General features: G+C 37.4%; 1 protein-coding gene across 1 annotated transcript in view; it reads left to right on the top strand.

Moving 5' to 3' along the window:
• The window catches only part of RBFOX1 (RNA binding fox-1 homolog 1), a 917,418-nt gene that overhangs the window by 771,259 nt on the left and 118,944 nt on the right, over positions 1-27,215 (top strand). The window contains 1 exon segment of the mRNA XM_055806591.1: positions 4,793-5,035. Coding sequence (XP_055662566.1) covers positions 4,793-5,035 — 243 coding nt within the window.

Below are 27,215 nucleotides of genomic sequence, written 5' to 3'. Positions count from 1 at the left end.
ATCACACAGAAATGCACACATGGTCCTGTACACCATGGCTATCACAAAGCCAGAGCGCTGGAAGTTTAGTGGGTTTTGAAACTTTGAATACAGCCGTCTTAATTTTAAAACAGAAACGTTCTGCTTCCGGCAACTTGCATAGTAGCATTTCTAATGTTTTTTAAACAGCTATTAATGTAGTCAAGCTGTGTTTTTTCTTCTTCTGTGTGTAATCATCTGCTCAGTGGTGCACTCTATAACTAGTAGCAGGAGACAGAGGAGTGGCCTGCTGTGATTGATGGGGCGAGGCCCTGCAAACTGAAAGAGTCCCATCTGGATTAGGTTTTGGGAGCAGTCAGATGTTGAGAGGGAGGTCAGTAAGCCTTGCATTAGCTCCCCCTCCTTCAACACCCCTATCATCCACACTCATGCACACATTACATTGCTCACACGCCCTCATCCATAATTGATGCTTGCTTTGGGCAGATGCTGTATGGCCTGGGACTAGAGCAGCTGCTAAGTTTATGGAGAATAAAGGGAGCAGGATGGTACAGCAGGTATTTTCACTTTTATTTTCACTTGAAACTCTTGATTTTAGTTCAGCCAGGGCATTTCTTATAACCAGCTGCACCACTGCATGCAAGACTCCTAATACGTGCTTTGTTGCTTAAGTCTGAAGGAGGGCAAACTACGGCGGCGGTTATGTATCTCTGCTGTGCTTGATATATCTAACTGAGCTGTTTGTGTAACCAGCAGGTTTAGGGAGTAATGTTGCATTTTTCTTCTTTGTTTCCGTGCCCTAAGGATACGATGCAGTTTGGCTCATTTAACTACAGTATGAGAGGCTTTCTCCAAATGTGAAATATCTCTTGCCAAAGAAACAAAATGCACCAAACAGAAAATAGAGTAAAACAAACAATAAACTGTTAGTTAGACTTTAAAATGCAGGCAAGCAGAAAGGTTTTCATTGAATACATTTTTATGCTGCAAATGTGTTTTTAAAAAGGAACACTGCATAAGTAATGTTTTCTGTGCTCTCTTTTGTGTACAAACATAACAAGCTTGCTTTATTATGTTTTGACGCTTTTCATGCATTTCTTAATTATGAAATCCTTTCAGAGCAGAAGATGCTGAAAAGGCATGTTGAGATCTGAGATACCAGGAGCATTTTAAATTCTAAGCTTTTCTTCAAATAGAGCAATACATACGGAATAGAAGTGACTTCACTTACCTACATCATCAGAATGCTTTCTTTTTTTGTTCTTTAGAGTTCAACATTTAACCAGAAAGCAATAATTTTTATTTTATACACTGCCACGTAAAGCATATTTTTCAGTTGAAATGTGGTTTTCATTAAAACTCGAGCCAGAACATTTAGCAGAGCCTGACTGTCTGCCATTCTTTGTTCTTCTTTCTGTTGCCAACAACTACTTTATTAAAAACCATGCACAAAGTGAGCATTAAGGGGTCATTTAATCTTAAAGATACTTGGAACTGAATCTGAAGGGACAACTTCTGTTTAGCCTCTCATGCCTAGGTTGTATTAAGTGATGTCTGCGTGCTGTCATCCGCAGTTTTGAGATTACTCTGATACCTAACTTCATAGGCTAATTTAGGATCAATATTTCCTGTTGCTTTTTAGGGCCATTTCATATTTTCAGCTTAATGCACTAGGTCTGTTATTTCCTTTATTCATTTTACTTCATTGTCTTGTAAGGAGCACAATAAAGGGACATTTTTGGTGATTATATTTAAAGAATTTTTGGTTCTCTGAAGTCTGCTCAAATATATCTGTCTCTGTAGTCTGGGGTTTTCATCAACTGCATATATATACAAATGTGTGTCAGTCAACACTACATTGTTCTTAATATAATTCCATATTCTAAATAATAAGCTACTGGCTTGATACCCCTGTAAGTAGTAAAGAGCATGTTTATACATCCATGCTTTTATACTTCATTGTAATACTGTGTCTATAGAATTAATTGTGAATCATAAATTCACTTTAATTTTAAAGGCTAGGAAAGGCTACAGTAGACAGTGGTTTTAAGAATCAAACAACTCCGATTTATTGTCAGTGTTATTTTAAACTTATGGCCTACAGTAGAGCGTGCAAGTGTAATTTCTCTAGTGTTTCCACCCCTCTCCCCGCCCCCCCCCCCCCCCCCCCAAACAACTTAATGAATATGCAGTTCCTGGACTGATAATCTTGTGTGCCAGTGCCCTAAGTATGGGGGCGGTTGCTTGTTTAACTGTAAAGCTGTAAATCCCTGAAAAATATGTATGTAGAATGTTTATATATATATTTATAAAATAATGAAAAAAAACCCAAAACAGGCAACCCCCTAACCCTTCGTTGTTTACATATTAATGGGGTCTCGGTTATAAATGAGTGATCCAGATCTCAGCCTAACAAGCCTAATGAAAGAGGTGGAAGGGTCTCAGCAATGTGAAGGTTCTGGAATTGCCAGTGCAGTTTGCCATTTTATGATAAATCTAAAAAGTGAGTTGTTTGCAGTTGCTGGTAAAAATAATATGAAAGTTCAACCCTCTTAATTAAATATTAGCTGTAATTAGCACTAAGTGTAAATGCTTTGAATATTAATTAGGGTCTCATGGAACTGCTGTCAAGGTTAATGAGAAACAGTGGGGGTCTCAGTAACATCTGGTTTAGGGCTGGAGGTGGTATAAAAACCTTTAGATCAAATGCACCTGGACATTAGCCCTTGGTCCCTTTGTTGCCATTATTGTTCTCTTTTAACAGCTGCTGACTCTAATGCCATGTTTAGCATCTGACATGAAGGACTAGCTTAAGGACCAGTAGTAACCAGCTACTGTTTTTCAAAGCCAGCACAGTGAAAATGCTTGTACAGGCAGAAGTTTGATTTGCTGTTGTTCATTCTTACCACTTGCTGAAGTCCCTCCTAAAATATTTGATTAAAAATTTAAGGTGGCCTGCCTGCCCCCCAAGTTTTTAAAATAATTCTTTAAAATTTCATAAATGATGTTGGTGTAATCCAATCATTGCTGGGTTTTACTGAATCTAGGGTTTATTTTATTTTTTTTTAATAGTGAAAGTATTAGGTAAAAGAAATAAGAAAGGGACCTTGCCATTTTAATATGAGAGGGTATAAGTATACATTTACAAGACTTTTTAACCTCCACTGAAATTTAAGCAGAGCCAGTATCAGTGCAGCATTAACCTTGGAATGGTTGTAGATATATGCAAATGAAACCTGCTGACTTAACCCTGTGAAGTACGTATTTGTCACTGTTCTCATTTTTTAAAGATGGTCGAATGAAGCAATGTAAACTACTTGTCCAAGGCCATACACTAAAACAGATGCAAGAATGGGATTAAAATTAGGGAGGGTTTTATTGCTGATATAAACTTTTAATTTTGGGGGGCACAATGAGTACCTTTTACAAAGGAAAATTTAATTTTCCCTTCTCAGCCTGCCATGCACCAAAACTTATTTCTGTGCTGTGGTTTTGCAAATTCTTAAAAGCTCTTGAGTTTAGGACCAGTTCAGGTCAGAGAAATGATGTCATTAATAATTATGTCATAATTCGTTGAAATGGGCTGGAAATGTCCTGAAGTACAAAATGCAAAACAATGTCTTTTATTCATGCAGCCTGTTCTGATATTTGGAAGACAGGGACTGATGTGTACAAATAAGCAAAATCCCTACATTAGTCCTGTGCAGTTATTTGTACATGTTTTGGTGGGAGAATGGCAGAGTATTTAGAAGACTAATTGGAATTTTACTCAAATATTAATTTTTTACATTACTTGATACCTAGAGGGATAATTTTATCCTGTAAATCAGTTCATCTGAGTTTGGGATAGTCTCTGTATTAATGGCCTCTAATGCTGTGTCATCTGCAGCGTTATGTTTTGGACAACTTTTATGTAGGTTCTGAAGGCTTGTTCTGTACATTTCCTCCCCTAGAATAATTACTGTTTGGTATGAGCAGAGCATTTAGTCAGACGTCTCTGCTAAATTAACATGCTCAACTATCCTTCATTATATCAAAGAGAAAGATGGATCTGTTTATGAAGAGATGAGGGCATTTGTGTTTAATTGTATAGGCTTATTGTAATATGGAAATAAAATACTGTTGTCTTCAAATTTAAAGCCTCGAAAGCTCTTAAATCTATTTCTTTTGACAGCCTACAGCATAGAATTTTTCTTTTATGTGAAGATCTTGATGTATTTTTAGATTCAAATGCTTATGATTTTGAGTGGATCTCATTATTTTTTTCGCATTTGTTTCGTGCAGTTGCTCAATACGGTGTACCTCGGAGTATTTCTGGATATCTCGTAGAGCGTTGTTTCATAAAATATTTTCAGTGTATGGTTACCGTGCTGTGTGTAGGTTGCAGTATTGTGTTCTGTGGAGGGCAGGTCAGAGTGGATCGCTGGCCATGGGCTTACCTTATCAGAGCTCTGGATTGGCAGTCACGCTCAGCAGCCTTGGGAACAAACCGAGCTTTTTTCCTCCTCATTGTCTGGGTTGAGGCATTAGTTCAGGTAGATTTCGCTGACCTTTCCCAGTTAAAGAATAGTCTACCATTATCCATAGAACAGCAGATTTGTTTGTCTAATTATAGTAAGATTTAATAGGGTTGGCACAGTGGATTTAATTCAGATAAGAAATTTTCTCCTCGAGAAACAGCCGTTGTGCCCTTTTTGGGCCAGCAATCTTAGCAGAATTCTTATCATCGCTTTCTGCGTTACATGTGCAGGATCATGGCTTATTTTATCTCACACCACATTTCTTCTTCCTCTTTTTTCCTTTAATTCTACAGGGTAATCAGGAAGCTACAGCACCTCCTGACACAATGGCACAGCCTTATGCCTCAGCCCAGTTTGCTCCACCTCAGAACGGTATCCCTGCAGAATACACAGCCCCACATCCTCATCCAGCTCCAGACTACACAGGCCAAACCACTGTTCCAGAGCACACGTTAAACATGTACCCTCCTGCCCAGACACACTCTGAACAGAGTGCAGCTGACACAAATGCACAAACTGTCTCCGGCACAGCCACAGTAAGTCAAGGTTACAGATATTTCTAAAGCAGTGTGGTTCAAGAAGTTACATGTGTCTTTATTGATAACATTTATCCTTATGTTACACTGAATAGTTTTGCTCTTTGTTTGTGCTAGGATTGCTCACTGTTTCAGGGTTGAAAGTCTGTCAAAGTTTACCGTTGAACTTGAGGAATATAATTTTGCTGCTTTTGGAGCCTCTTAGTTAAGTGTGGGAGCTTTGTAGAATCTGTAGTTTGCTTCAGTATTAGACAAAGTGATTAATAACAAGACCATGAGTCATATAATAAAGTTTGACTAAGTCCAACATGGAAAAACATTGCAAAAGAGTGGTTGTAAGCAGTTATTTGGGGAAAAAACCCTACCCAAATGAAAAAACAACCCACCCCAAACCAGACTCATATTATTATTTTTAATGGCATCTGTATTTTTGCCACTTATGAGTAGTTTTTCATAGAAGTGTTCATTGAATGACACTATACTACAATTACTTGCAGAACTGTGTGAATGACGATTGTGAAGAGCATGTCTGTAATGCTGTATTTTCCAGAGAGCTTGTTTGTGCAGCCATTACCAAAGTTGTCTGTGGATCTGTGCTCAACAGAGCAGAAATGATAAAGTTCCCTTCTATTTGATTTATACATGGAGTTCTGAAGTGTCATGAATTATGCAAGAGATGCCTTGGATGGCCCTACCTTGTAGTTTAAGTCACAGATTTCACACAGTGCTTCTGTCTTTATTTTAGATTGGGACCCAATATATCCAGTGCCAGCATCTGGCAGATTTCTGAGCCATCAACCACCTGTATTACATGTGTAGGATCTAACACAGAACAGACAGCATGCTACAATTTGAGCATGTGCTTGAAACACCTCTGCTAGCTGTCCTTGTCCTTGCTGCCACCGTGCTCCATACCTCATCTTTCCTTCCCTTCCTTCCCTGGCATATGTCAAACCTGAAAAGTTTCATGCATTAGAGCAAGAGAAAAGGGAAAGCACGCTCCCTTAAATGAGTTTTCCGAGGATTTATATTTATTGCTGTGTCACTGATTTCTTTATATGGGTATCAACAAGAAAGAAAAGCAATATCAATCGCACAAAAATATTCCTTGTGATTATCATAGAGATGTCTTTGTGAATTAATTACATAGTTTTGCAGTTTATGCAGTAAAATGTTTTGGGCATATTATTTTTGACATGGTAACTTTTTATTGCCCTGATTGGGCCTTTGCTTTAGTGGTGTGAGAAAGTTTAAGTTGCATACCATCCTATTTACATATATCTTATAGCATCCTTTGCAGCTCTGCAGTGTCCCCTCTTATTCATCTCTTTGCTAAGTTAACTTCCTGGTTCTTTCTACCTTTTAAAATTATCTTCCATAATTATTTTTTACTGTTGTCAAACTCTTGCCATATGCACTGTTGCTGGTTTAGAGCAGGAACCCTAAGCTGAATAGATTCTCCAGAAAAGATTGGACAGTGATTAAAGGTATGATCTTTCCTACTGTCCCTGTCTCATTCCTTTTATATTCTGCTATTCTGCTTGCTCTTTTGACCACAGCTGCACACTGAACAGTCCACTGCAATGCCCAGCTCAGCTGTTTCATACTTTGCAACTGTTGGTCTGTTGTTCAGTTCTGAAGTAAAAGACTGTGTAGTGCGAAAATCAATGGTAAAACACCTGTCGATGTGAGTGGGACAGGAGCTCATCCCTCATCATTTATTGCTTTCAATTTATTGTGTTTCTTCACCCCTTTTTGATTTTTCAGTTTGAAGAAGTGTTAGTCTCTTTATCAGAAAAGTGAGGTATGCGTTTTTTCCAACATTTTCCATGGCAAAGGCTGATGAAAAGAAATAATTTGGATTGTCTGCAATGCCCTTATCTTCTTCAGGTGCTGTATTCAATCCCAGCTCTAGCAAATCCAATGATTCCCTTGAAAGTTTCCTGCTTCTGATATACTAATAGGCTTTATTGTTATTTGTTTTTGTATCCTTTGCTATCTGCTTTTCTTATTTCCTTTTTGCCTTCCTAATATCCAACTTATATTTTACCTGTCATACACTTTCTCCCTTCTGGTTCCACATGGAGTGAATTTCCATTCTCTGAAGGATAATACTTCAATTCCACTAACCTTTTGTATTTGGGGAATATAGTATAGTTATTTGCTCTTTTTATTTGGAACCTTTTCTTGCCTTCCTCTTTCCTTTTTTACAGAAGAATGTGCATAATGTTTTGAAGTAGCTCTCATGCTGTTTATAAAGAATTAGATTTCCTTACTTTTGACTTTAAGGTATTTTTGAGAAAGTTTTGGTTTGTTCTGTTTGAAAAAAAATATATATGTTTTTTTTCTAAATTGCAACGGATACTATTCCTCCCTGGAGAACAATGCATTGAAAATACAAGTTTACAAGAAGTGTATCTCTGTTGATCTACATTGTTCAAAGTAGCTTTGACATTTAACACATTACTCACAGGTTAGTTTTACAAACACACAGTCAAATATTGTTTGCACAATTTAATTATGGGTACCTAGTTCTAAAATCTGTTACACAGTGTCTCATTAGCATTTCACTTAACATGCTGTACAGAGATTATATATAAGTATATGCAGATAGATCCCAGGCAGATTTGACAGGGGCTTTGTAACGTTACGAGGGTTCAGCTGTGTACATCTCTCTGTAGGTTCAATAATATATGTTTTTATTATGAAACAGAGCTTCAATAGCACTGTGTCAACTTTGTAACTCCATGTGGTCTTTATTGTTGAAGGAAAAAAAATACTTCTTTCCAGTTCCTGCTCGTTTTTAGAATAGCTGGGTTTGAGTCTTCAAGAATTTTAAGTTGAATTGATGTGGGGACATAGTAGCCCTGGTAGGTTCCAATATTTTTACATAGTTTCCTTTCAGTAAACATTATAAGACGAATGATCAATTGATCAGTCTTTCACAAAAGAATGCTGCTGTGATTAATGTGGATTAGGCAAGCTATTGGAGGCAAGAGCAATTTTTGAATTTTCTTATTCATGTGCATATTTATGTACATGTGAAGCTGGAGATATTCTAAAAATGCATCATAAAAGTTTGAAATACAAAGCTAATAAACTGCAGGGCACTGTATCTAATTTGTAGAACTAGTACCAGAAGTGACTTAACCACATCCATGAAGATCTTACTGCACAGTGAGGCTAGGCACATACCCTGGCTTTTTCTGTGTCCCAGTTTCTTTCTTTTTGTCTGAAAGAATTAGACACTGGAAGCTAGAGCTCACATTGGGTCTAGTGCTACCTAAACCTCGATAAAGTTATAAATAATAGAGATAAAAATCGAAAGGTTCCATGCAACTTTTGTTGATTCCTTTACTACATCACAGTGTGATCCCAGCCCAGCTGGAACCACTGTTGGTATCCCAATTTGCTGCAAATTGAACAAGATTCTGATCATCAGTTCTATTACACGTTTGCAATTTTGTGTACAGTAGAGTGCTCTTAATATAGAAAATCTATAGACTTGATTTCTTTAGGAGTAGAATCTGTAGCCTCTAGTAAAGGTTTCCTGTGTTGTCTTTGGTCACTCAGAGCCTTTCAAATTGGATGTATAGTACTGCCAAGACAAAATGACAGTGCTTGAAACCAGCTTGGACTTGGTGTGGGACATTAATAAATACAGGATTACAGAATATATAGTATTTTCTATATGCTATTAAAGCAGGCAAATCTGATCAGAAGAGAGTGTATGCTTTTCTTTGATTAAAACTAAAATATTTTGCTGAGAACTTAATAGGAAGGGATCCTTTTTTTTCCTCTTGGATTTTACTTTTTACAACAAACTATTGCACAGACCCTTTTTATACCTTGACCTGCTCCAGGGAGCACACATAATATCTGCATATAATGCTCTGGGTATCTTTTGTCCTTTGTAGCAGTGACTTTCTGTGGACTTCCAACTGCCTTGGGTATCTACCCTATCAAAAAAACTGCCATTTTCCTTCCACTTCTCTCCTAGTTTGATTCCAAAGTTCTTTTCAGTTAAGAGAGAACAGTCTTGCTTGCTTTCGCTTGAATTGACTACCAAGCTCTTTGAAAATTGCAATTGAGGAGTATGGAATGTTCTGATATTGTTAAGACTTTTCTGCATGTTATCCTTAATCAATTCACATGTAATTTAATGGACATTCATCTAGCAGTGAGGATGTGGGGTGAGAAATTCTTTTGTACTTCCAAAAAGTGTACTTCCTAGTGATTTTTTTTTTTTTTTTTTTTTTTAATCCATTACTTGCTAAAAAAGTGTAAAACAAGATTCTATTAGGGTAAGTGTTTGGCACAAGAGGTTCTTAGATTGCATGTATAGGGATTGCTAACTTCATATTCAGATGCTGTGAAACAGGAGAAAATATACCAGATAAAAGGGAAGTAAATGTTCAAAGACAGGATGATTTAGCTGAAATAATACAAAATCTTCTGTAGGTAATAAAATACTGTCAAAAGTTACTTTGAGTCTTTTCTGAATAATACGGTTTTCATCTTTTTGGATCAATATATTTGTTTAACTTTAATCAAGGAAGTAGTCCATCTGAGTATATGCACAATCAATACTCATCCAGTACTGGGTTATTTAAGTGCTGGTTGGTAGACTTTTGGAGTTGCATAGCATCAAACGTGCTTTTAGTCATTAACAAAAATAGTAAATTGCTTCTTTCAAGAAGGATGGATCAATGGTAAGTGTGTTACAAAGTTATGGTAAAAGTAATGTCTGATGATTTTGCAGAGTGGGTTTGAGTGTTATGTTAAATAGTTACATATTTTAACGTATTTTTAAGACAGACTTTTGATCATTTTATGAAATATCATATCACCTTTTACCTGTGTACATATGTATATATGCAAACACATTGTACATACATTGTTCCGAGAGTAAAACTTGTTCAGTTTTTGCCTGTGGTTTTCATGCTCAACTTATGTTGATGTCAGTGGGCAATGACTATGTAGATACAAAGGGCGTTTACTGGGCATGTGTAAGAAAGCAGTAATATTAAAGTAAATGTTTTTCCTGTAGTGTTTCCTATTCTAAGTGTCTTATACTAATAATGAAAGTAAATATGGTATGGTAAAAACTGAGGTTTTAATAATGCTCTGTGTTGTGTGTGTGTGTGTACAAAAAATATTCTGCCCTAAACTTCATTCTACTTTTGCATTAGAGAAAACTCGAGCCTCTTGTGCAGGCTTTCTGCCTTGGGCAGGGACTTCACCAGATTCCACAGGCTGAAAAGCCTTGATAAGTTGTGTGCTTGGATAGGAGTCCTGGAGGGAAAAAGCAGGTTACTTGGAGGAGTGTGGGTGGATCAGTGCATAGTGCTTTTCTGTCCGAAGTGGTTCTGAATCAATAACCAGGGTGGCACGGGGATGCAGTGCTGCTGAGGTCCTGTGGAAGACATGTAGTGCAAAGGTGTGCTTTGGCTGTGATCACTGAAGATGATGAGGTATTTTATGTATAAGTTTGCTGTTAGGACTAAATTTCAGCTTGGTTACTACCAAAGTTCCTCATGTGGCATCCAATGAACTTGATACTCTACTGTGTGAGAATAACTGATATATTAGATACTGCATGTCTGTTGTAACTGTTGTCCTGCTTTACCTTGAAATTGTGTATGTTCTTTGAGATCTTAATGGCTTGTAAGTTTGATGGTTTCTTTTCTTGGTGTTAATTATGTCCAGGCTTGTCCATTCCTTAGTCATATCTCAGAGGATATCTCTTCATCTAAGGATTTGGGAAGGCTTAGTGATGCTCTGGACTGGAAAAGTATTCACCATGTTGAACTTGCTTGTTCTTCCACTCTTGCTTTCCTACTATTTTATTCCTGATCTGTCCATCTCCCGAGGATGTCAGATACGTTAGCTGTTTCAAGAAATTCTATTCCATATTAATCAGCGGGCTATATCCTACTTGGTTTACAGTTGTCCATCAGCTGTTTTTACAACAGTGTGTCTCAAACCAGTGGCACTCAGAGGACTGTGCTCCTTCTGTGGAGGAGCAAGGAACTTTTCATCATGAAGTGGGCTGTCTTGCAAGTCAGATTTCCACATAGATATTTTTTTTTTTCCCAACTACTATCAATGACCCAGTTTTTATTCTATTTCCATTCTGTATTTTTGTCTATAGATGTTTGCCACCAGTATGCTAGATGGCTGATAATAATTTGACAATTGTTACAGCAGTGTTTATTCATCTAAATCATATCCTGCTGGTGTAGGCTATTGTATCAGCATGGTATGCTATTTCATTTATACTACCTATTATATTTGGTCCCAACTGCTACTTGAAGAAAATATTTCAAGGAGCTTTTTTCAAGACCCCGAGTGCTTCAGAGCTGCAGAAGCGAGCAACCTGGTCCGGCTCCTACTCTATAGTAAAGAGATCAAAACTGACATCCCAAATAGATAACATAATGCTGTGCTGGTTTGGCAAGGCACGGTAATGACTTGTGATCATAGGCATTATTCCTTCTAAGAGGCTTCCTTGCTGAGAGCCCTGCGTGTAAACTTTGTAACTATGCCCCACATGTGTTTCTTTGCTTATGCTAAGGAATAGCAGGAACGTATTGCTCACTTTCGCAGCTACATGTGTCAGTGCATGCTCTAAAATAGATTTTTCTCAAGGATACACAAAACCTTAAAGCAACTGTTTTCTATGATACTGTTTAAAAAGTGGCTGTTTGCGTACTTAGTTGTTTTGCCTGGTAAGGAGATAACCACCTCTCCTTTTCCTGTGTTGCTGAGTTAACTTGGGCTTTACTGCGGGAAAGTACTTGTCATTCTGTGAGTGGGTACCTGGTGTGAGGAGAGCAGCTGTCATGCTGCCAGCTGACTGTGCCACTGCCTGCCTATCAGCGCATCTTGTGTTCTGAAATCTCGGTAACTGGTCCTTGTGATTTAGGTGTCACCGTGGCTTCTTTTTCCTTTTGATTCTCATAGCAAGAAAAGATTTCAAATGTGATATTGAAACAGAAGGCATGACAATTATTATTTGGGGTGGGGGGGTTGGGTGTTGAGATATTGCAATTTTAACTTCCTCGCATGATTTTTAAGTGCTTGAAATCAGTGAAGTAATAAAGCTGAAGGTCCTCCCCAAAAACAAAAACCCCACGCAGGGATAAAGACAGCAATTATGCTCCTTCATCTCTAGTAATGTTTGCTCAAATAAATTAGCTGAACACCATTGAATACCCCTCTGAATGTTCATTGTGGGGCTGAATAACAGTTCTTTGATCACTTGAGCAGGTAATTCCAGCCAACTCTAAGGCAGATTTAAAGTAGAAAACATTGCAGAGGTCTTTTCAATCACATTATCAACCAGAGACATGATCATATTACTCCAACTTGAAACATTTATTCTAAAAAGCATTACCAATTAATTTTTGATCTGTCAAGTTTAATTGACCAACTAAACAATTTTCTCCCTGCTTGGCCCTGAACAAGTTAACAGTATTATTTTTTTGAGTTTTCTTGTGTTATCAATAGACAACTTTGTGTTGGCTCTTGGGCTGCTGCTCAACACCAATCCTTCTACATGTTCCATTATTGACTTTGTCTTCTCTCTATGCAGTCTAAGTAGCTGTGGCATCCAAATGCTTTGGCTGTGCTTCGGGTTCTGATGCATTGAGAAAAACATTTATTGCACATTTTGCTGAATAAACTGAGCATAAATTTCAAACGGGATCTTGGTATGGTGAAATAGCTCATTACAACTTTGTATTTGACCTTCTGCATCTTTGCTTCACATTGTAACACAGTAATTAAACCTGATCCTTACAGGGGGCATTTTTTTGGTGACAATTAACTCTCATTTTCACTAAATGCAGGACTGGCTGTGCTAGGCTAGGTAAGACTGATGATGTTTTCCATTCTCTTGTAATTGGCATGCAAATGATAGTTAATGGTTTGCAACTTGATCAGAAGTCATTGATTCCTCCCTGTACCAACTCTTTGTAATTGCAGTATAAATTTGTATATTGCGTGGAGTAGAGTACTTTATGCAATGGCATGTGGAGAACATGCTTGTAACTTCTTGGTTAACCATCAACATCTTAGGTCCTTGCTTGCAAGAAACTGACTCTCCATTAGAGAGGTCCGAATGGTCAGGTAGCACAGGCAGATGGAAAACTAACAAGGTTTGTAGTTAAAAGCTATGAAGATCATCCAGGTAGGCTTCCTTTCTTCCATAAGTCATAAGGCTGAACTTCTGTTAATGTGACAGTCTTTGTCCAGGGTTACACAAGAGCTAAATGTACTCTCCTGCATGACGACATGTAGGTCTCAGTTAAGGATGGCTTAATGGCCTATTACCCCTCAACCCAAACCTGAAAATACATTTTTTTTTTTCAAATCCTGTTTGTACTCACAAGTTTCCATTCCTCTCCCACATACCCATTTCTTCAGCTTTCCCACACGCCCACCTACCTGCCCACAGAATTACTTTAATTAAATGTTACTCATGTGTGGGCTTACTTACCACTTCTTCCTGATTAATCTGTTCCCTTTCTGGGGTCAGTATGAAAGAGAGACTTGATTCAAACATCTAACTTTGCTATCCATCAATATTAGAAAGACAGGAGCAAGGCATGTCGATCTGTCTTGGCTTAACCTGCAAGCAGGTGAATCCATCTGTAAGTGTGAAGCTGCTTTATGGTCTACCAGTGATGTGACAGGGTGAAATATGCATCACAGGCAGAAGCAGACAGAGGACAATTTTCTTATTAACTAGATATGCGTTCGGGGAGCGGTTAGTTTTTCCTTTCAGACTTTACCAGAAAAGCAGTTAGGCTGAGCTGATAGTCTTGGATGTGCTTTCTGCTGTTTTTGGTCTGTGATATGCAGGAAGATTTGGATGGTCGTTTTAAATTGCCCCCTGTGACTGCCCTGGCGTGGGCCCCTGCACGGGCTGCCGTCCTTCAGGCCCAGCCGGCCCCAGGGGGGTCCCCGCGGGGTCCCAGCCCTGCCCCAACCCCACCCGGGCCCCTCTCCCCACGGGGTCACAGGCCCTGCCAGGAGCTGCCCCAGCGCCGCTGCCCGCGGGTCACGGCTCCTGCGGGCACCCCCTGCCCCGGCGTGGGGTCCTGCCCGGGCTGGGGGGGGTGTCTGCTCCCTCATGGACCTCCATGGGCAGAGTGGGACACATCCTGCCTCACCGTGGGCCTCTCTGGGCTGCTGGGGAACCTCTGCTGTGGCGCCTGGAGCCCCCCGGCCCCCTCCTGCCCTGCCCTGGGGGGCTGCAGGGCTGCTGCTCTCACAGCCCCCCGCCTCTCTCCAGCTGCAGCTGCTGTTGCACAGAAACTTTCCCCCCTTCTTAAATATTTTACCCCAGAGGCGCTGCCACCATCACTGCCTGCTACCAAAACCTGGCCACACAGACCCAGTACTCCTGGAAATAGTAATCTCCGTGTCAGGATAGTTGCTGCAGTTTGAGGAAGACCAGAACAGTATGGGTTTTTTTGTCCTGGTTCTACTGGGAGACGAGAATGCAGCTAGGAGGTCTGTTCAGGCAATTGGGCTATAAGAGTTGGACTTTGGCTATGAAAGCACACATAGCTTTGTACTGTAAAGTGTAGGTAATGTTTAAAAATATTGATAGGAGTAAGGTAACTGCCTTCATGAAATCTGAGCTTCTTAGGAAATAGTTTTCTCATTTTAGTATGAACATCACTGTGTAAAAAACCCTATTTCTTTTCTTATCACTATGCTTTTCTGATTTCTATTGAAACCAAAATGCTTTAAATGTATAACATCAATAAATTAGAATAATAATACATGCACAGATCGGTATCTTTATAAATTTAGGTACTCTTAAAACTAAATTTACTCTTGTTATTACAGATTTTGTTCCCAGTTAAGGCAGTTTATACTTTGCAGTTGCATCTTGTAGCTAGACACTACTTAAAATAATGTACACATTTGATGATTAATTAATCAAAATATGCATTTAGAGTAGAATGCCTCTAGCAAAACGTTACATGCAGTTCTTCCACAGCAAAAGCAAAACCGCTGTTCTGTTTCTCTTCATGTGAAACCTACTCAGTTGCTCTATATAAAGTTGAGATTCTTTCATGTTGGTTTGTGAGCAGTTCTTAACTTCAAAATATAGTGTCAGCCGGTTAAAGTATAGCTTGATCTTATTGGAGGTTTTTTTGAGATGTGAGTAGTTGCCATGTGCTTTGTGCTTTTTACTTATGTAACTGAAGGTGAACAACTAGTTGTTTTGTTGGCACTGCAGGGGATAGAGGGTAAATATTTCTTGATACACTGAGAAAGTTTAATATACATATAAAATTAATCATTGATTTCAAAACCAGAATTACATAAAAGCCAAACCTGCCTCTCCTGTTTCTTGCTTCTTGCCTGCTTTTAATCTTTGTGTGCATTTTAGTTGTTTTGTCTTCCTTTTCATCTTTACAACACTTCCCTTTTTGTAATCCTCCTCTGTTTTTCCCTTTAATGTTATTTTTCAACATGCCTGCTTTGTCTCTGCTTCCTGTTTCTTCTCATTCCAAGATCATATCAGTAGTTTCTTGCATTTCCCCCCCGACCCCCAGTAGGAGTTACAGAGCCAGCTACCATTGATTTTAACGTGGCATGGTGAGAATATGTAATCTTCTGCAGGGCATATGGAGTTGATGTGAAGAGCACAAACGAATCCTCTGGTATTTCTGTATGTAGCTTGCTGCATCTTGCTGGTTCTAGATGTTTTGTCAGATGGTATCCCAGGCAGTTATGTTGCAGTATCAGCATATCATGCTGCCTTTTTTGATTTATAAAAGCTTCTCAATGACTTTCTAAGAGACACCCCTCAGGCCATCTACTACTCTTGCTTAAAGGGACTTTCTGCATTTGCTTTTCCAGTCAAGATATTTTTAAGTCTCACCCATTGAAACACCACTGAAACACTTGCCACTGTCACTGATCTTCTCTTCTATTTCTGGGAAGTGCCTCTTAACTACAGTCAAGAGTCTTACCCCAGTATACAAATTCTGAGGTGTCCATTTAAAATCCACCTCCAAAGGGCAGGAGCATGTATAAGTACTCTTCAGGTCCTTCACAGCTGCAGCAGTAAATTCTGTAAAAATGCTTGTGAGAAGGAGGGGATTAAAGAGTGCCCGTGTGACAGCTTGTCATGAGCCTCTGCAACGAGGTCTAGCAACACCTCCAAGTGCGGTAGGCAAAGAACATGAAACTATCGATGGAACAGAGGACTTCAAAAATTGTTTGCCATTGAGGACTTTTCAATCTTTATATATTGACTGATGGCAGATTCTGTATTAAGACTGGCACTGCCTCCCAGCTTCCTTATACCCTGTAAAGTAAGAATTGAAGGTTTCTCTTGCTGTGCCTTTCTGCTTTGGATTGTGATTAAAATACTTTTCATTTATTCGCTGATTTATAAAAGAAGAAAAAAGAATCAGCAGAATGCCTTCTAATTCAATCAAAAGAGAATAGGAAAGCGTGATTACAATCATCAAGTCTTTTCTAGGCCCGTGTCTTTTTGTTGCTGCTATAAAAAATGCATCAAAAGATGTCAACTATTTAATTTAATAAGGAATCACATAAGTTCCAGCTGTTCCAGAATAGTATCTAAATATTTGATTTGAAAACAGTGTGTACCAACACTGCAACATACTGCAGGCATGATCACCCAGCTATCAAGAAAGATCTAAGTCTGTCTGTGCTAATTAGTGTTTGCAGATGAAGCTTCTGTAATCGTAGCTTCAGTTAATAAAAGATCTTGTGGATTATAAGCACATAATGTGTGAGATAAAAGATGTCTACAAAACTGATTGGAAACTATGTAAATTTACTATTTTCAAGTCATAATAATGCTGGGACACCTAATTTTGCTTTTCATAATGATGTGATATATTTATTTTGTACTATGTTTTTATTACATAAAACGTTATGTTATTCCTGCCCTTATTTAAAGAGATTTATTGCCAAAAATATAATTATAAAATGTGAACTTACTTAAAGTATTTGAAATTATTAATCGTAACATGACATGGTATTCAAAAAGAAATGAGGGTTTTTTTTAACTTACAATGAGGAAAAAATAATAGTTTAGGCCAGAGAAATTTGCTTTTAACTTGTGCATTTACTTGCAAATGCAGCAGTTCTGTAATCTGTTTGCTCAGCGTATTTGTTCCTTGTTTTATTGGGTTTAGGGGTATGAAAACACTTGGGTTGTGCTAAGGAATATGATTTCTTGTGGACTCAGTCCCCTCCTCTTAATATCCTTTCTTACATAGTTTTCAAGTACAGTGTTACTAAATTTTAGTTTTCAAGTACAGTGTTACTAAATTTAACAAAACAGACACTGAATTTCACCCCTCAATACTTTTACTTCCTTGTTCTCATACATAAGCTCTTACTTTCAAATAAAATAAAATAAAATAAATAAAAAAAAACACAAAAAAAAACCCAACCAAAAAAAAAACCAAACAAAACCACAAAACAACTGGACAGGGACAGCTGCAACACTATCCTAACCTGGAGCAGCAGAAATAGTTGAAGCTTTATTGTTCTATATGAATGTCACTTTTTTCTGCTCTTAATACAGAATGTATTCCAGTTTTGACAGTGTGTTTAGGGAAAAAATATTAGATGGTTTTAAAAAGTAAAGGATGTGAGAGAATTAAAAATCATATTAAAAGGTAGAATTTAAGCAAATTGAAAAACTTTTTTCTTTATTCTTTTTTTAATTTTTTTTTCTTTTTCTTTTTTTTTTTTTTTTTTTCCTTTTACAATTTTCCCTTAAAGTTGCAAGCTTAAAATACATTACAAGGGTTTTGGGATGCTTGTTTAAGATTCTTGGTGTTTAAAATGTCTTTCTTTTGATTTACAAAATCAAAAAGTTAAAAGTTGGAGTAGTAGACATGTTTGTAAGGTAGACATCGAATCAATTCTAATGCATGAACATCATTTGATGCTCAGGAGTGGGTGATACTATATCCCAGCAAATTTGCATCGTGGTACACAGTACTTTGACAAAATACGGTTTAAACCTCAGAGATAAGTCTTGCAAGCACTTATAACTGAAAAAGTTGTATTTGGGTGTTCATAATAATCAAACAGAACTGCTTACATAATTATTAGATTCAGGGATAGATACCAGCATGGGGGATGGCTGAGTTTTTGCAGAGCTCCTGGGTAGTTGTGTTTGGATACACTTGCACTGTGAGATTTTGCCGTTAATACAAGCTGATGGGTGACATTTTATTTGAGTAGTATACGTTATTTGAGACATGAAGCTTGTGCTTGAAATATCACTACCTGCTGATATACACAAAGATATCCAATAGTGGCTACCATTAGAGCTATTTAAAATTATGTTTTGAAGGTAATCTTTAGCATATACTTGTAGTTATAAAGCTATGGGATGCTGCAGGCTCCACTCATTGTAGAACTGCTGAAGTTAACGTACAGACTGGCAGTATCTGTACTTGTGAAGTGGCTTATGCATGCAATGAAAGCACTTTCACACCAGCATAAAATATTGTTATTGGCTTTCTTCCTGTCTCCAGCAAGCATTTCCAATTTTAGAATTTTCTTCCTCTCATTTTTGAGTTAGGATCCCTCTTTTCTTTTTTTCCCCACTGAGTTGAAAGTATTGCAGATGCAGTCCTTTTATCCCTCTGTTCTCTCTCAAAAGAAACTTGCAGCCATTTCCCATGTTAATTTTCTTTTTGTGTGTACTGCGAAGTCAACTTTTCAAAGATTCTAATGTTTTATAGACGAAACATGTTCAATCAAAGGTACTAGTGTCTGAATCACTGATTCTGTTCTGCGTGTTCTAATGGAAAAGCCAAGTTTTTTTCTCTTTTCATTATTATATTTACAGCAAAAGATAGTTTTGTTTGCAACACAGATGTGTTTTTCTTTTGTTTTTGTTTTCGTTTTGCTTTTTGTTTTGTTTTGTGGGTTTGTTTTTAAGTTTTTTGGCTTTCTTTGTTTTTTTCCAAATGCTTATTTCAGAACAGCAAATTTACTCTGTCTCAGGCTCCCATGTGTCCACCTTAGCTCAGTCCATCTAATTTTTCTGCCTGGAACTTCTGTTCAGATGTAATTTGAGTACTTGGGATGTTTGTCTGGGGTTTTTCAAAAGTAAGATTCCCAAATAGACTATTACATGCTTAGAAACGTCGCATATACTCACTGTGTGCGAGATGATACAGGTCATGTTAATAATCCTAACTCTGCATGTGTAGCAAGTCTTGCTTATAGCAAAATCAAGCCATTTTATATGTCATATTTCTGACTGAGAAATGTAGCTGCCCTACCAGTCACATATGTCCTGGCATGTTTAATATCTCTAGTGACAATCTTTTCAGGTAGCAAACTGAATCTAGTTTCTAGCAATCTCCAGTTTCCTTAACCTAAACACACGTAATGTATTGCCCCAAATTTGGGTAGCTTTCTAATTCATTACATTATTGATTTGACGTGCTGATTGAAGTATTTCAGATCCTGATCATTTAGACTTGCTAAGTTTAGAACCAGGTAGCTAGCATAATTTAGGAGCCTGGTATGTTTTTTTTTAATTATTATTTAAATGGAACTTACTGTGTCCTGTGCTTTTAAGAGTTTTGCCTTCAGTGGGCAGGAAGGAGGGCTCATCTTCCCGAATATTCAAGTTTTGTATTGTCAACTATCTGTTTATTTATCTATCCATTTTCTTCATGAAGAATTGAACTTTGTCTTTATTAAAAGTAAAAGGAGACTTTTTCGTTCAGCGTAGAGTTACTATTACTTAACACATTCACAGGAAGGTTACTGTGTGTATAGTGTAGTCATTCCACAAGTATTGGAATAATCATCTGAGTTTAGACTAGACCTGAATCTGTTTTACAATGTGTGGTTTCATGAGCATTACAAGCATATTCCATGCTTTTCTGGAAAGCTGTGCACCCTCAGGTGTATGTTCTTGCTCTTGGGACTGAAAAGAGGGGAAGGAGGCTGGCTGGTGGTGTGTTCTTTGAAATGTGTTGCCCCTGCAACAAACCATCCATTTACTACAAGAAATTTTTCTTGATCGTGGTTTTTGGATGAAGAAATAGGAATTACATAGGAAATCCCTGAGATTTACTTTAAAGTACTAATCCTTTGGGGATGCTTTGTAACACCTTGCCCTACTGGTCAAATGCAGCAATCAAATGTGGTATTTGCTCAGCAGTTTTCAGTAAGAGTAGGCATTTCATGCCAAATGTTATTTACGTTACTTACAGGTGGGGTCTTTGGTAAATTGAATAGTGCCCAGGTGATAAATTTATTGTGCTTACATTTCCTAAAATACCTTTGTACCTTGATCTTCTTTTGATAAGGTTTGTGGAATTAATATCCTAGTGCATGTTTTGGCCAGTTTTATCACTGAAAGAGCGAGCTTTGAGTGCTATGAGGGCTCAAAGAGGGTTTTTTCTTAGTTTGATTCAGTCTTCCCTAGTCATGAATTCACTGTCCACTCTCCTGTATAGTAAAGACTGAGTGGGAAATACACCAAATACCTGAGGCTGATATTAATACTGCAGGAATATAACATGGGGGTTCAGCATTGCACTGTACAAGCTTGTTGGTGCTGATGAATTACCTTGTCACAGAGATGTAACCAATGTTATGAAATCTTACTGTGGTTTTTCCTCTCATACAGATGTCACAGTGACTGAAGGAGGATGTATGACATGCTGCGTTACTGCCTTAGGACCAGAATGTGTTGTGTGCTTTGGTGCAGCTGAGGGACTAAGGGGTTTATATTCCTAGCAGCTTGTCAGGGCACAAGGCAATCTATTGGTGCATTATAGGGCTGCTCTAATCTGATTTTGAATGCAAGGCGACCTTTCTTTGTTTTCTCTAAAATTTCTGACATTTTACCCCGTGATGATTCCTTATATGAGGGAAGTTGAATTGCTTTTCCTACCACTCTCATGGAGAAGCACAAAACAATTTGAGATAGAGAGCTAATAAGCTTGTGGCCTCAAATCATAAAGTTGTTTCTTTATATTCAAGAGTTCTTTAATTTGGGAGTGGACTATAATGTTGAAATGTTTCTGAATGGGATGCTACTGCTTTAATCTAGTGTGATTATTTCTTTCTTGTTGAGTTTAGAGGATGATTCCCTCCAAGCATCTCATAAAAAGATTGATTTCATCCTTGTGACCATTTTGTGAGATTTTGCTGAATTACAATTATTGGTTTTTCCACCTTTGCAGTGAAGTAACTAGGGTGCAAGTAGTTTAAATAAGCTGCCAGAGGCAAATCTGTAACAAATAGATTTCAGAAGCTGGCTGTCCTGAGCCCCAAGTGTCTAGACTGAGAGTGAGTCTTTTTCCCATAACAACAGAATGCTGTTGCTAAATTTCATTTTGAAATGATGTGTGCTTTTGGAGCATTGAGCGTTGAGTGGATCAGTCTAAGCTTGATTTGTGTGAATGCTATGTTTCAGGTGTATGAATAAGGAAAAAAGTTCGTAAGGTACTCTGTTACTTAGGAAATCTATTCCTTTTTTAAAAAAGGCAAAACTCTGCAGCTTGGTTTAACTTGCAGACATACCCTGCAGATCATGTGAAATGAACATCTCTGTGTCCACCTGCACACCCCTTTCGGGATATGTGCTGAGATGTTACCACACATGACAAGATGCATCTGTTTTGGTGTAGTTTCTAGCTGTCTTTCACAGAGTAATGGGATTGAGGAGACAAAGATGGGACATGAAATATGATGAACATGACTGTTGCTGGGATCATGGCAAAGGTCAGGTTGCAAGGGTCTAAAAGTCCCTGTAGCATGTTAAATACGAGGGCATTTTGCTGTGTCATTTAGCTTTACAAATACAGGGACCCATGGCTGGCAAGGGGGGGGGGGGGGGGGAAATTGAAAACTAGCCTTTGACTTACTGGCTTGTTTAGTTTAAAACCTGGATTGCAAAGTCTTGAGAAAGCTGTAAGACAGGTGGCAGGAGATCACAACACGGACAAGGAGCGTGGCTGGGAAGGAGAGTCAACGGACAACATCTTGGTGGAGGAGGGCACTATAAAGAGCAAAGCACAACTCCTCCTTGATCTATTCCATCTGTAACAAAGTTATTTATATTTGGGGTTTCTTTTCTGCAGTAAATGCAGCAGGCAAGGCCAGTAGTAATCTATATCTCAGTGTCATTACCAGCAAGCAGAAATCCCTTAGAGGTTGAGACTGAATTCTTGTGCTTTCAACCAGTGTCCCTGCATAAGTGTGCAGAAGAGGATAACAAAGCAGCAGAGCCCCTTTTTCCCTTTCCGTGTGGCATTTTTCCCCATAGTCCCCCTTCCCCTTCCCCTCATTTTTTTTTGGTTTGTTTGTTGTTTTTTTTTCTTTTTGCCATCACTCGGGTGCCCGTGGAAGGGAGGATAATGCCTTACCCTGCCACACACCCCTGATAGAGAGCAAAGAAATGACAAGTTGAGACAGGCATTGTTTCTTTCCGAGATACACTCAGCTTATGCAGTGGTGTTTGTTAGCCATAAATTCTATGAGACTGTTTTTAAGCTTATAGTTTTGCCTTGCTCATGGTAGGTTTCAATAACTCACATTTCATACTTCACATTCATCGGAAGAATATTTGCAAGCAGCACTGTATTTGTGCAAACTTTGTACAATATGTTAGTCAACTGCAGATCTTTTTCTCATATGTGGCTATGCATATGGCATGGGGACGTGTAACACAGCGTATCTCCTGCCTCAGTTGCTGCATTTGGTGGGGTAATTTTTGTTAAATACAGAGTGTGGTGTATAGGTGCAGAATCTAAGACTTCAGGAATTGCAGGGATTCTTGTACCAGGAGTACTTGCTGCGATATACTGTTGAATGTTGCAAAAGCATAACAAGTATGTTTGCAGTTTATAAAAAAATCTTATTTTAGAATAAAATTTGCATGAGAGGGTTTTCTTCATATTGGCATGAGACAATATTTGAGGCATTTAGTAATTTTGTGCCTAGTCATTTTCATGACTTGTGGAAAAATAGTTTAACTTTGCATTAATGTTTTTGTTAAAAATATGGACTGTGTACCAAAACGATTTAAAATTCTGGCAAAAAGAAATTATAAGTGTTCCTAAACAATGATAGCTAAAATACAGTGCTGTATATGAGCTTTCAGTTTGATAAATACTTACTTACGAGGTCATAAATACTTGAGGTACAAAAGGTTAATGTAGTGTGAAAGGCTGTAAAACACAGCGAGCAACCTGCTAGATCATAATGATGCATTAGTACCTTTCAGTATGAATGCTAGTGGTTATAAAATCTTTGGGTTGAATTTATTCTGTAATACAAGTATGTAAAGCCAGAGTATCTTCACTGTGTAGTTGTACTTATCTTTTTACATATATTTCTCTTCATAAAAAAAAAAAAAAAACCCAACAAAAAGCAATCATTAAAAGAAAACAGCTAGGGCTCTCATCTGCTCACGAGTGCCCACTGACTGAAACTGATAAAAAACTCTTTTTTCACTAATATAATTTTTTGAAGACCATAAGTCAGGTGTTGTCTGTGTACTCAAAGTGAGTGATAATATAAGTAATACTCAGTGATTCTTTTTGCCTTCAGTGTATTAATAAACTTACATGAGGTAAAGTAAGCAAGAATGCGTAAAGGAAATGACAGTGGGAGAAATTCTGTGAGGCAGTAATGCAATTTACCTTTGAGGAGTAAGAAGTACAGTGCTAAATTCACAAAGTGAGCATTTACTGAATGGGGAAATTGACTTTATCATAATAAACTATAGTATTTCTCAGTCTTAGAAGTCCTCTGCAGTTTATAATTGTCTCCAATATGCTGATGCAGCTAATATTTCTCATTTAATATCTACCTCTGTGAAGTGTTAATTTTCATGCTTTGGTGATCATTGCTTTTTACTGAAACAAATTACTTCCTCTTACTCCTATATCAGAGCTTATGACAGATTAGGATAATTTTACTGTAATTAATCTTTTGAGTCAGTTCCACTCTTTTCAATGAAGTACCATGTCTTGGCTAGGCTAAATTCAAGCGGTTAATAAAATCTGGACTCAAATACAAAAAACTTTTATTTGCAGACTGTTAATAGTTGCTTTCGGCCTCCTCTGCTCTCTGGTTACAAAAGAAGACTTTTACTTTCAATTTATTTTCAAAATGAAGTACACTTGTATCTGTAGGTTATTAGTTTCAGGGAATTAAACAAGAAAAATGACTACAGGAGAAAAATTGATATTGATACAGCCATCTTTTGTATTGTTATTTTTAGATATTGAAAATCAACATATTATATTCTATTAAGATACAATTTAAAAATTGATAGTGTTTGTATTGTGCAAATAGATCTTTAGTATAGTGATTATTAATATAATACTTTATAGTATGTAGATTAATATCTTCATTTAAGGTCATATTTAAATTTGCAAAGAACACTGCAAGCAGCTTCTGTTCTGACAGAATTAGCACAGAATACCTGTGAGACAACAGAAAGTGGAATATGAATCTTGTAAAAGCATGCATAACATCTCTGAAAATAATGTATTTCTTAACAAATTTTGAGATGGTTTATTTTGTTTTGGCACAATTGGTCAAGCTAGAAATCCAAATAACAAAACCCTGGTGGGCCAGTATATCAAGTTACGGATATATGACTCATATTGTCAAATGCCACTTTGTATTACAAAATACAAGATTTTGATGATAACACAAAAAAGTGTTACATATTACCAACTCATACTTGTATATTAGATTATGAGACTTTCTGCATCACACTTCTGGTGGAAACTTGGTTTATTTTATGTTAGGATATTTTTTTTTTGCTATAATATTCTCAGAGTCTGCATTACATTAAAGCAGCTACAGCTGTTGAGTCATTCTGGTTGAGTAGCTGTATATTTCAATAGTGCCTCTTCCTTTTTTTTTTCTTTTTTTTTTTTTTCTTTTTTGAATTAAATATCTTCCTCATGCTACAGTAATCATGGATATTCTTAATAGAATTGCATCGGGGAACTTAATTAACCTTTTCTTCTTCCTTTTTATTTAAAGGAAATTTGAAAAAAAAAAAATCAATGGCGTGGTTTCTAATTTAATGCATGCACCCCACAATGTCTGTTAGAGGCTCTTCACATGAGTAAGTCAGGTGAGACAGAACTGCACATCTTTAGCTCACAATTCATTTTCTTTCAGCTGAAATGTTCACCTGACATTCTAATCAGGGAAGAGTAAAAGTCCTGAACATATGTGTTAATAAATAAATATTCTTCATAAATTTATATAATCTCACAACTGCAGTCATTAAACATATTGGATGGCTATGCAAATAACTGAAGGAATTTAAAATCATACCTACCATTTTTGAGTCTCATTTTTTGACCTGCTTTTCTTTCTTTCATTTTGTAAGTAATAATTAGAAAAGGTTATGATACTTTTTCTCTAGCTATCAAGTGGTCAAGAGATGCACAGTGTCCTCAAGCAGATGAATTCTTTACTGAGATGGAGTTCAGCAGATGGTAAAAGTTCTAATTTACAATTTTACCTAAAGTCTGACAAAGAACAATTTTGACAGTATCTCCTTTAGAAGCAGAGGAAAGGGAAGGTGTTACAGAAGTAGATGATGCTAACTGTAAATGCAATTCATGCCATGTTTCTGTAAGCTATTCTTTTATCTTTCTCTAGATGAAGTCAGTTTAAGGATTCTCACTTTATTATATTTCTAAATGAGTTTTACTCCCAATAGCTGTTAATTATTGCTGCAAATTCCTCTCATATTATTGTCTAAGTTCTACTCACTAAAATATGATTCTTAGCTCATCCGAAATAAAGTCTGTCTTTATAGATTAAGAAAGCCATCCTGTGATTTCCTCACATTCCTCATGTATGGTATATGCAGTGTAGGCTTGGTTGGCAAACTGAGTGACCAAACCCTTTTTCTTTTCTTCCTGGCCCGCCGCCCCCCCCCCCGCCCCCCCCCCCCCCCCAAAAAAAAAAAAAAAAAAAGAAAAAGATGTAAATGCATCAAGAGTATAAAGTAGAGTGAAAATTCCATACCTAGGAACAAAAAATGCTTTCTTTTGAGTATAAGTTAGATTACCAAATGTTTTCTCTAACAGCATTGAAGCTAAATGTGAATCAGTGAAGTAACTAAAAATATGTTTGGTTGAGTTAGGGAGACAAACTTGGGTTTAGAAGCAGATTTAAAAATAATAAATGAAAAATATTTTCTTTTTTTTCCTTTTCCCCCCCTTTTTTTCAGTTTCAGTCCACCAACCTGCATAGACCGTTGACTTGTAAGGTTTGGTGGGGCTTTCTTTTGCAATAGGGGTTTGAAATACAACAAAAAAAATGGAAAAATAATTCTTTAAGTTTCCTGAGAGACTGGCTTTGCGGTATCAGAGACTGGCATTATTCCCACAGAGGGTGGTGGCTGTTAAGCTGTGTGATGGACATCTGGCAATAGTATTATTTTGCCAGTTTTCCTTAAGTTATGTTCCTTTTTCTCTTCAGTTGGCATGAAATAAGGAAGCACTTTAGTTGTAGTTCAAGGAATCTGGTGAGCATTACAGCTTACAGTTACTAATATGTGACACTATATATAGAGACTTCAATTATGTTATGCAGGTTCAGCATCAATGATGGAAAGGACACTGTAATGCAGAAAAGAATAAAAATCCTAAGAACAGATAATGCAGTAATCATGAAAGCACAAAAAAAGAAATATCTATATATTTTATTTATTTACATAGTTACACTACTATACTATATATATGTATAAAGAGAATGTGCAAGAGAGGAATATGGGAATCTTAGATACACAAGTGAGATTTAAAGTGAAAATAGTGTAACTGTAAATCAAATGCACAATGAAGAACATGATTATGCTGGAATGCCTTCCTGTAGCATATTAATCCTTCCTCTCTCAAGCCTGCCTTGTTTATTTGGGTTGTGGCCATCAGATGCTAGATGTTGCAGAACAGTCAGGGAAAAGATGATGTACAGTTGTCATTTGCTGCCAGTGTATTTACATAATTGTTTATTCTACAGCCATTTCAAGCAGAGGTGTGAAGGATTGCATTTTTCTGTATCTAAGTTTGTTTCTCTTTTGCACAGTCATTGAAAAAATGGTTCTCAGTGTGAGTGGGATATTTTGTATACCTCAGAAAGTATA

Source organism: Falco peregrinus, chromosome 5 (assembly GCF_023634155.1).
Source record: "Falco peregrinus isolate bFalPer1 chromosome 5, bFalPer1.pri, whole genome shotgun sequence".
Lineage (NCBI taxonomy): Eukaryota > Metazoa > Chordata > Aves > Falconiformes > Falconidae > Falco > Falco peregrinus.
The sequence above is the reverse complement of the archived record's forward strand: the minus strand, read 5'-3'. Positions and strand labels throughout refer to the sequence as shown.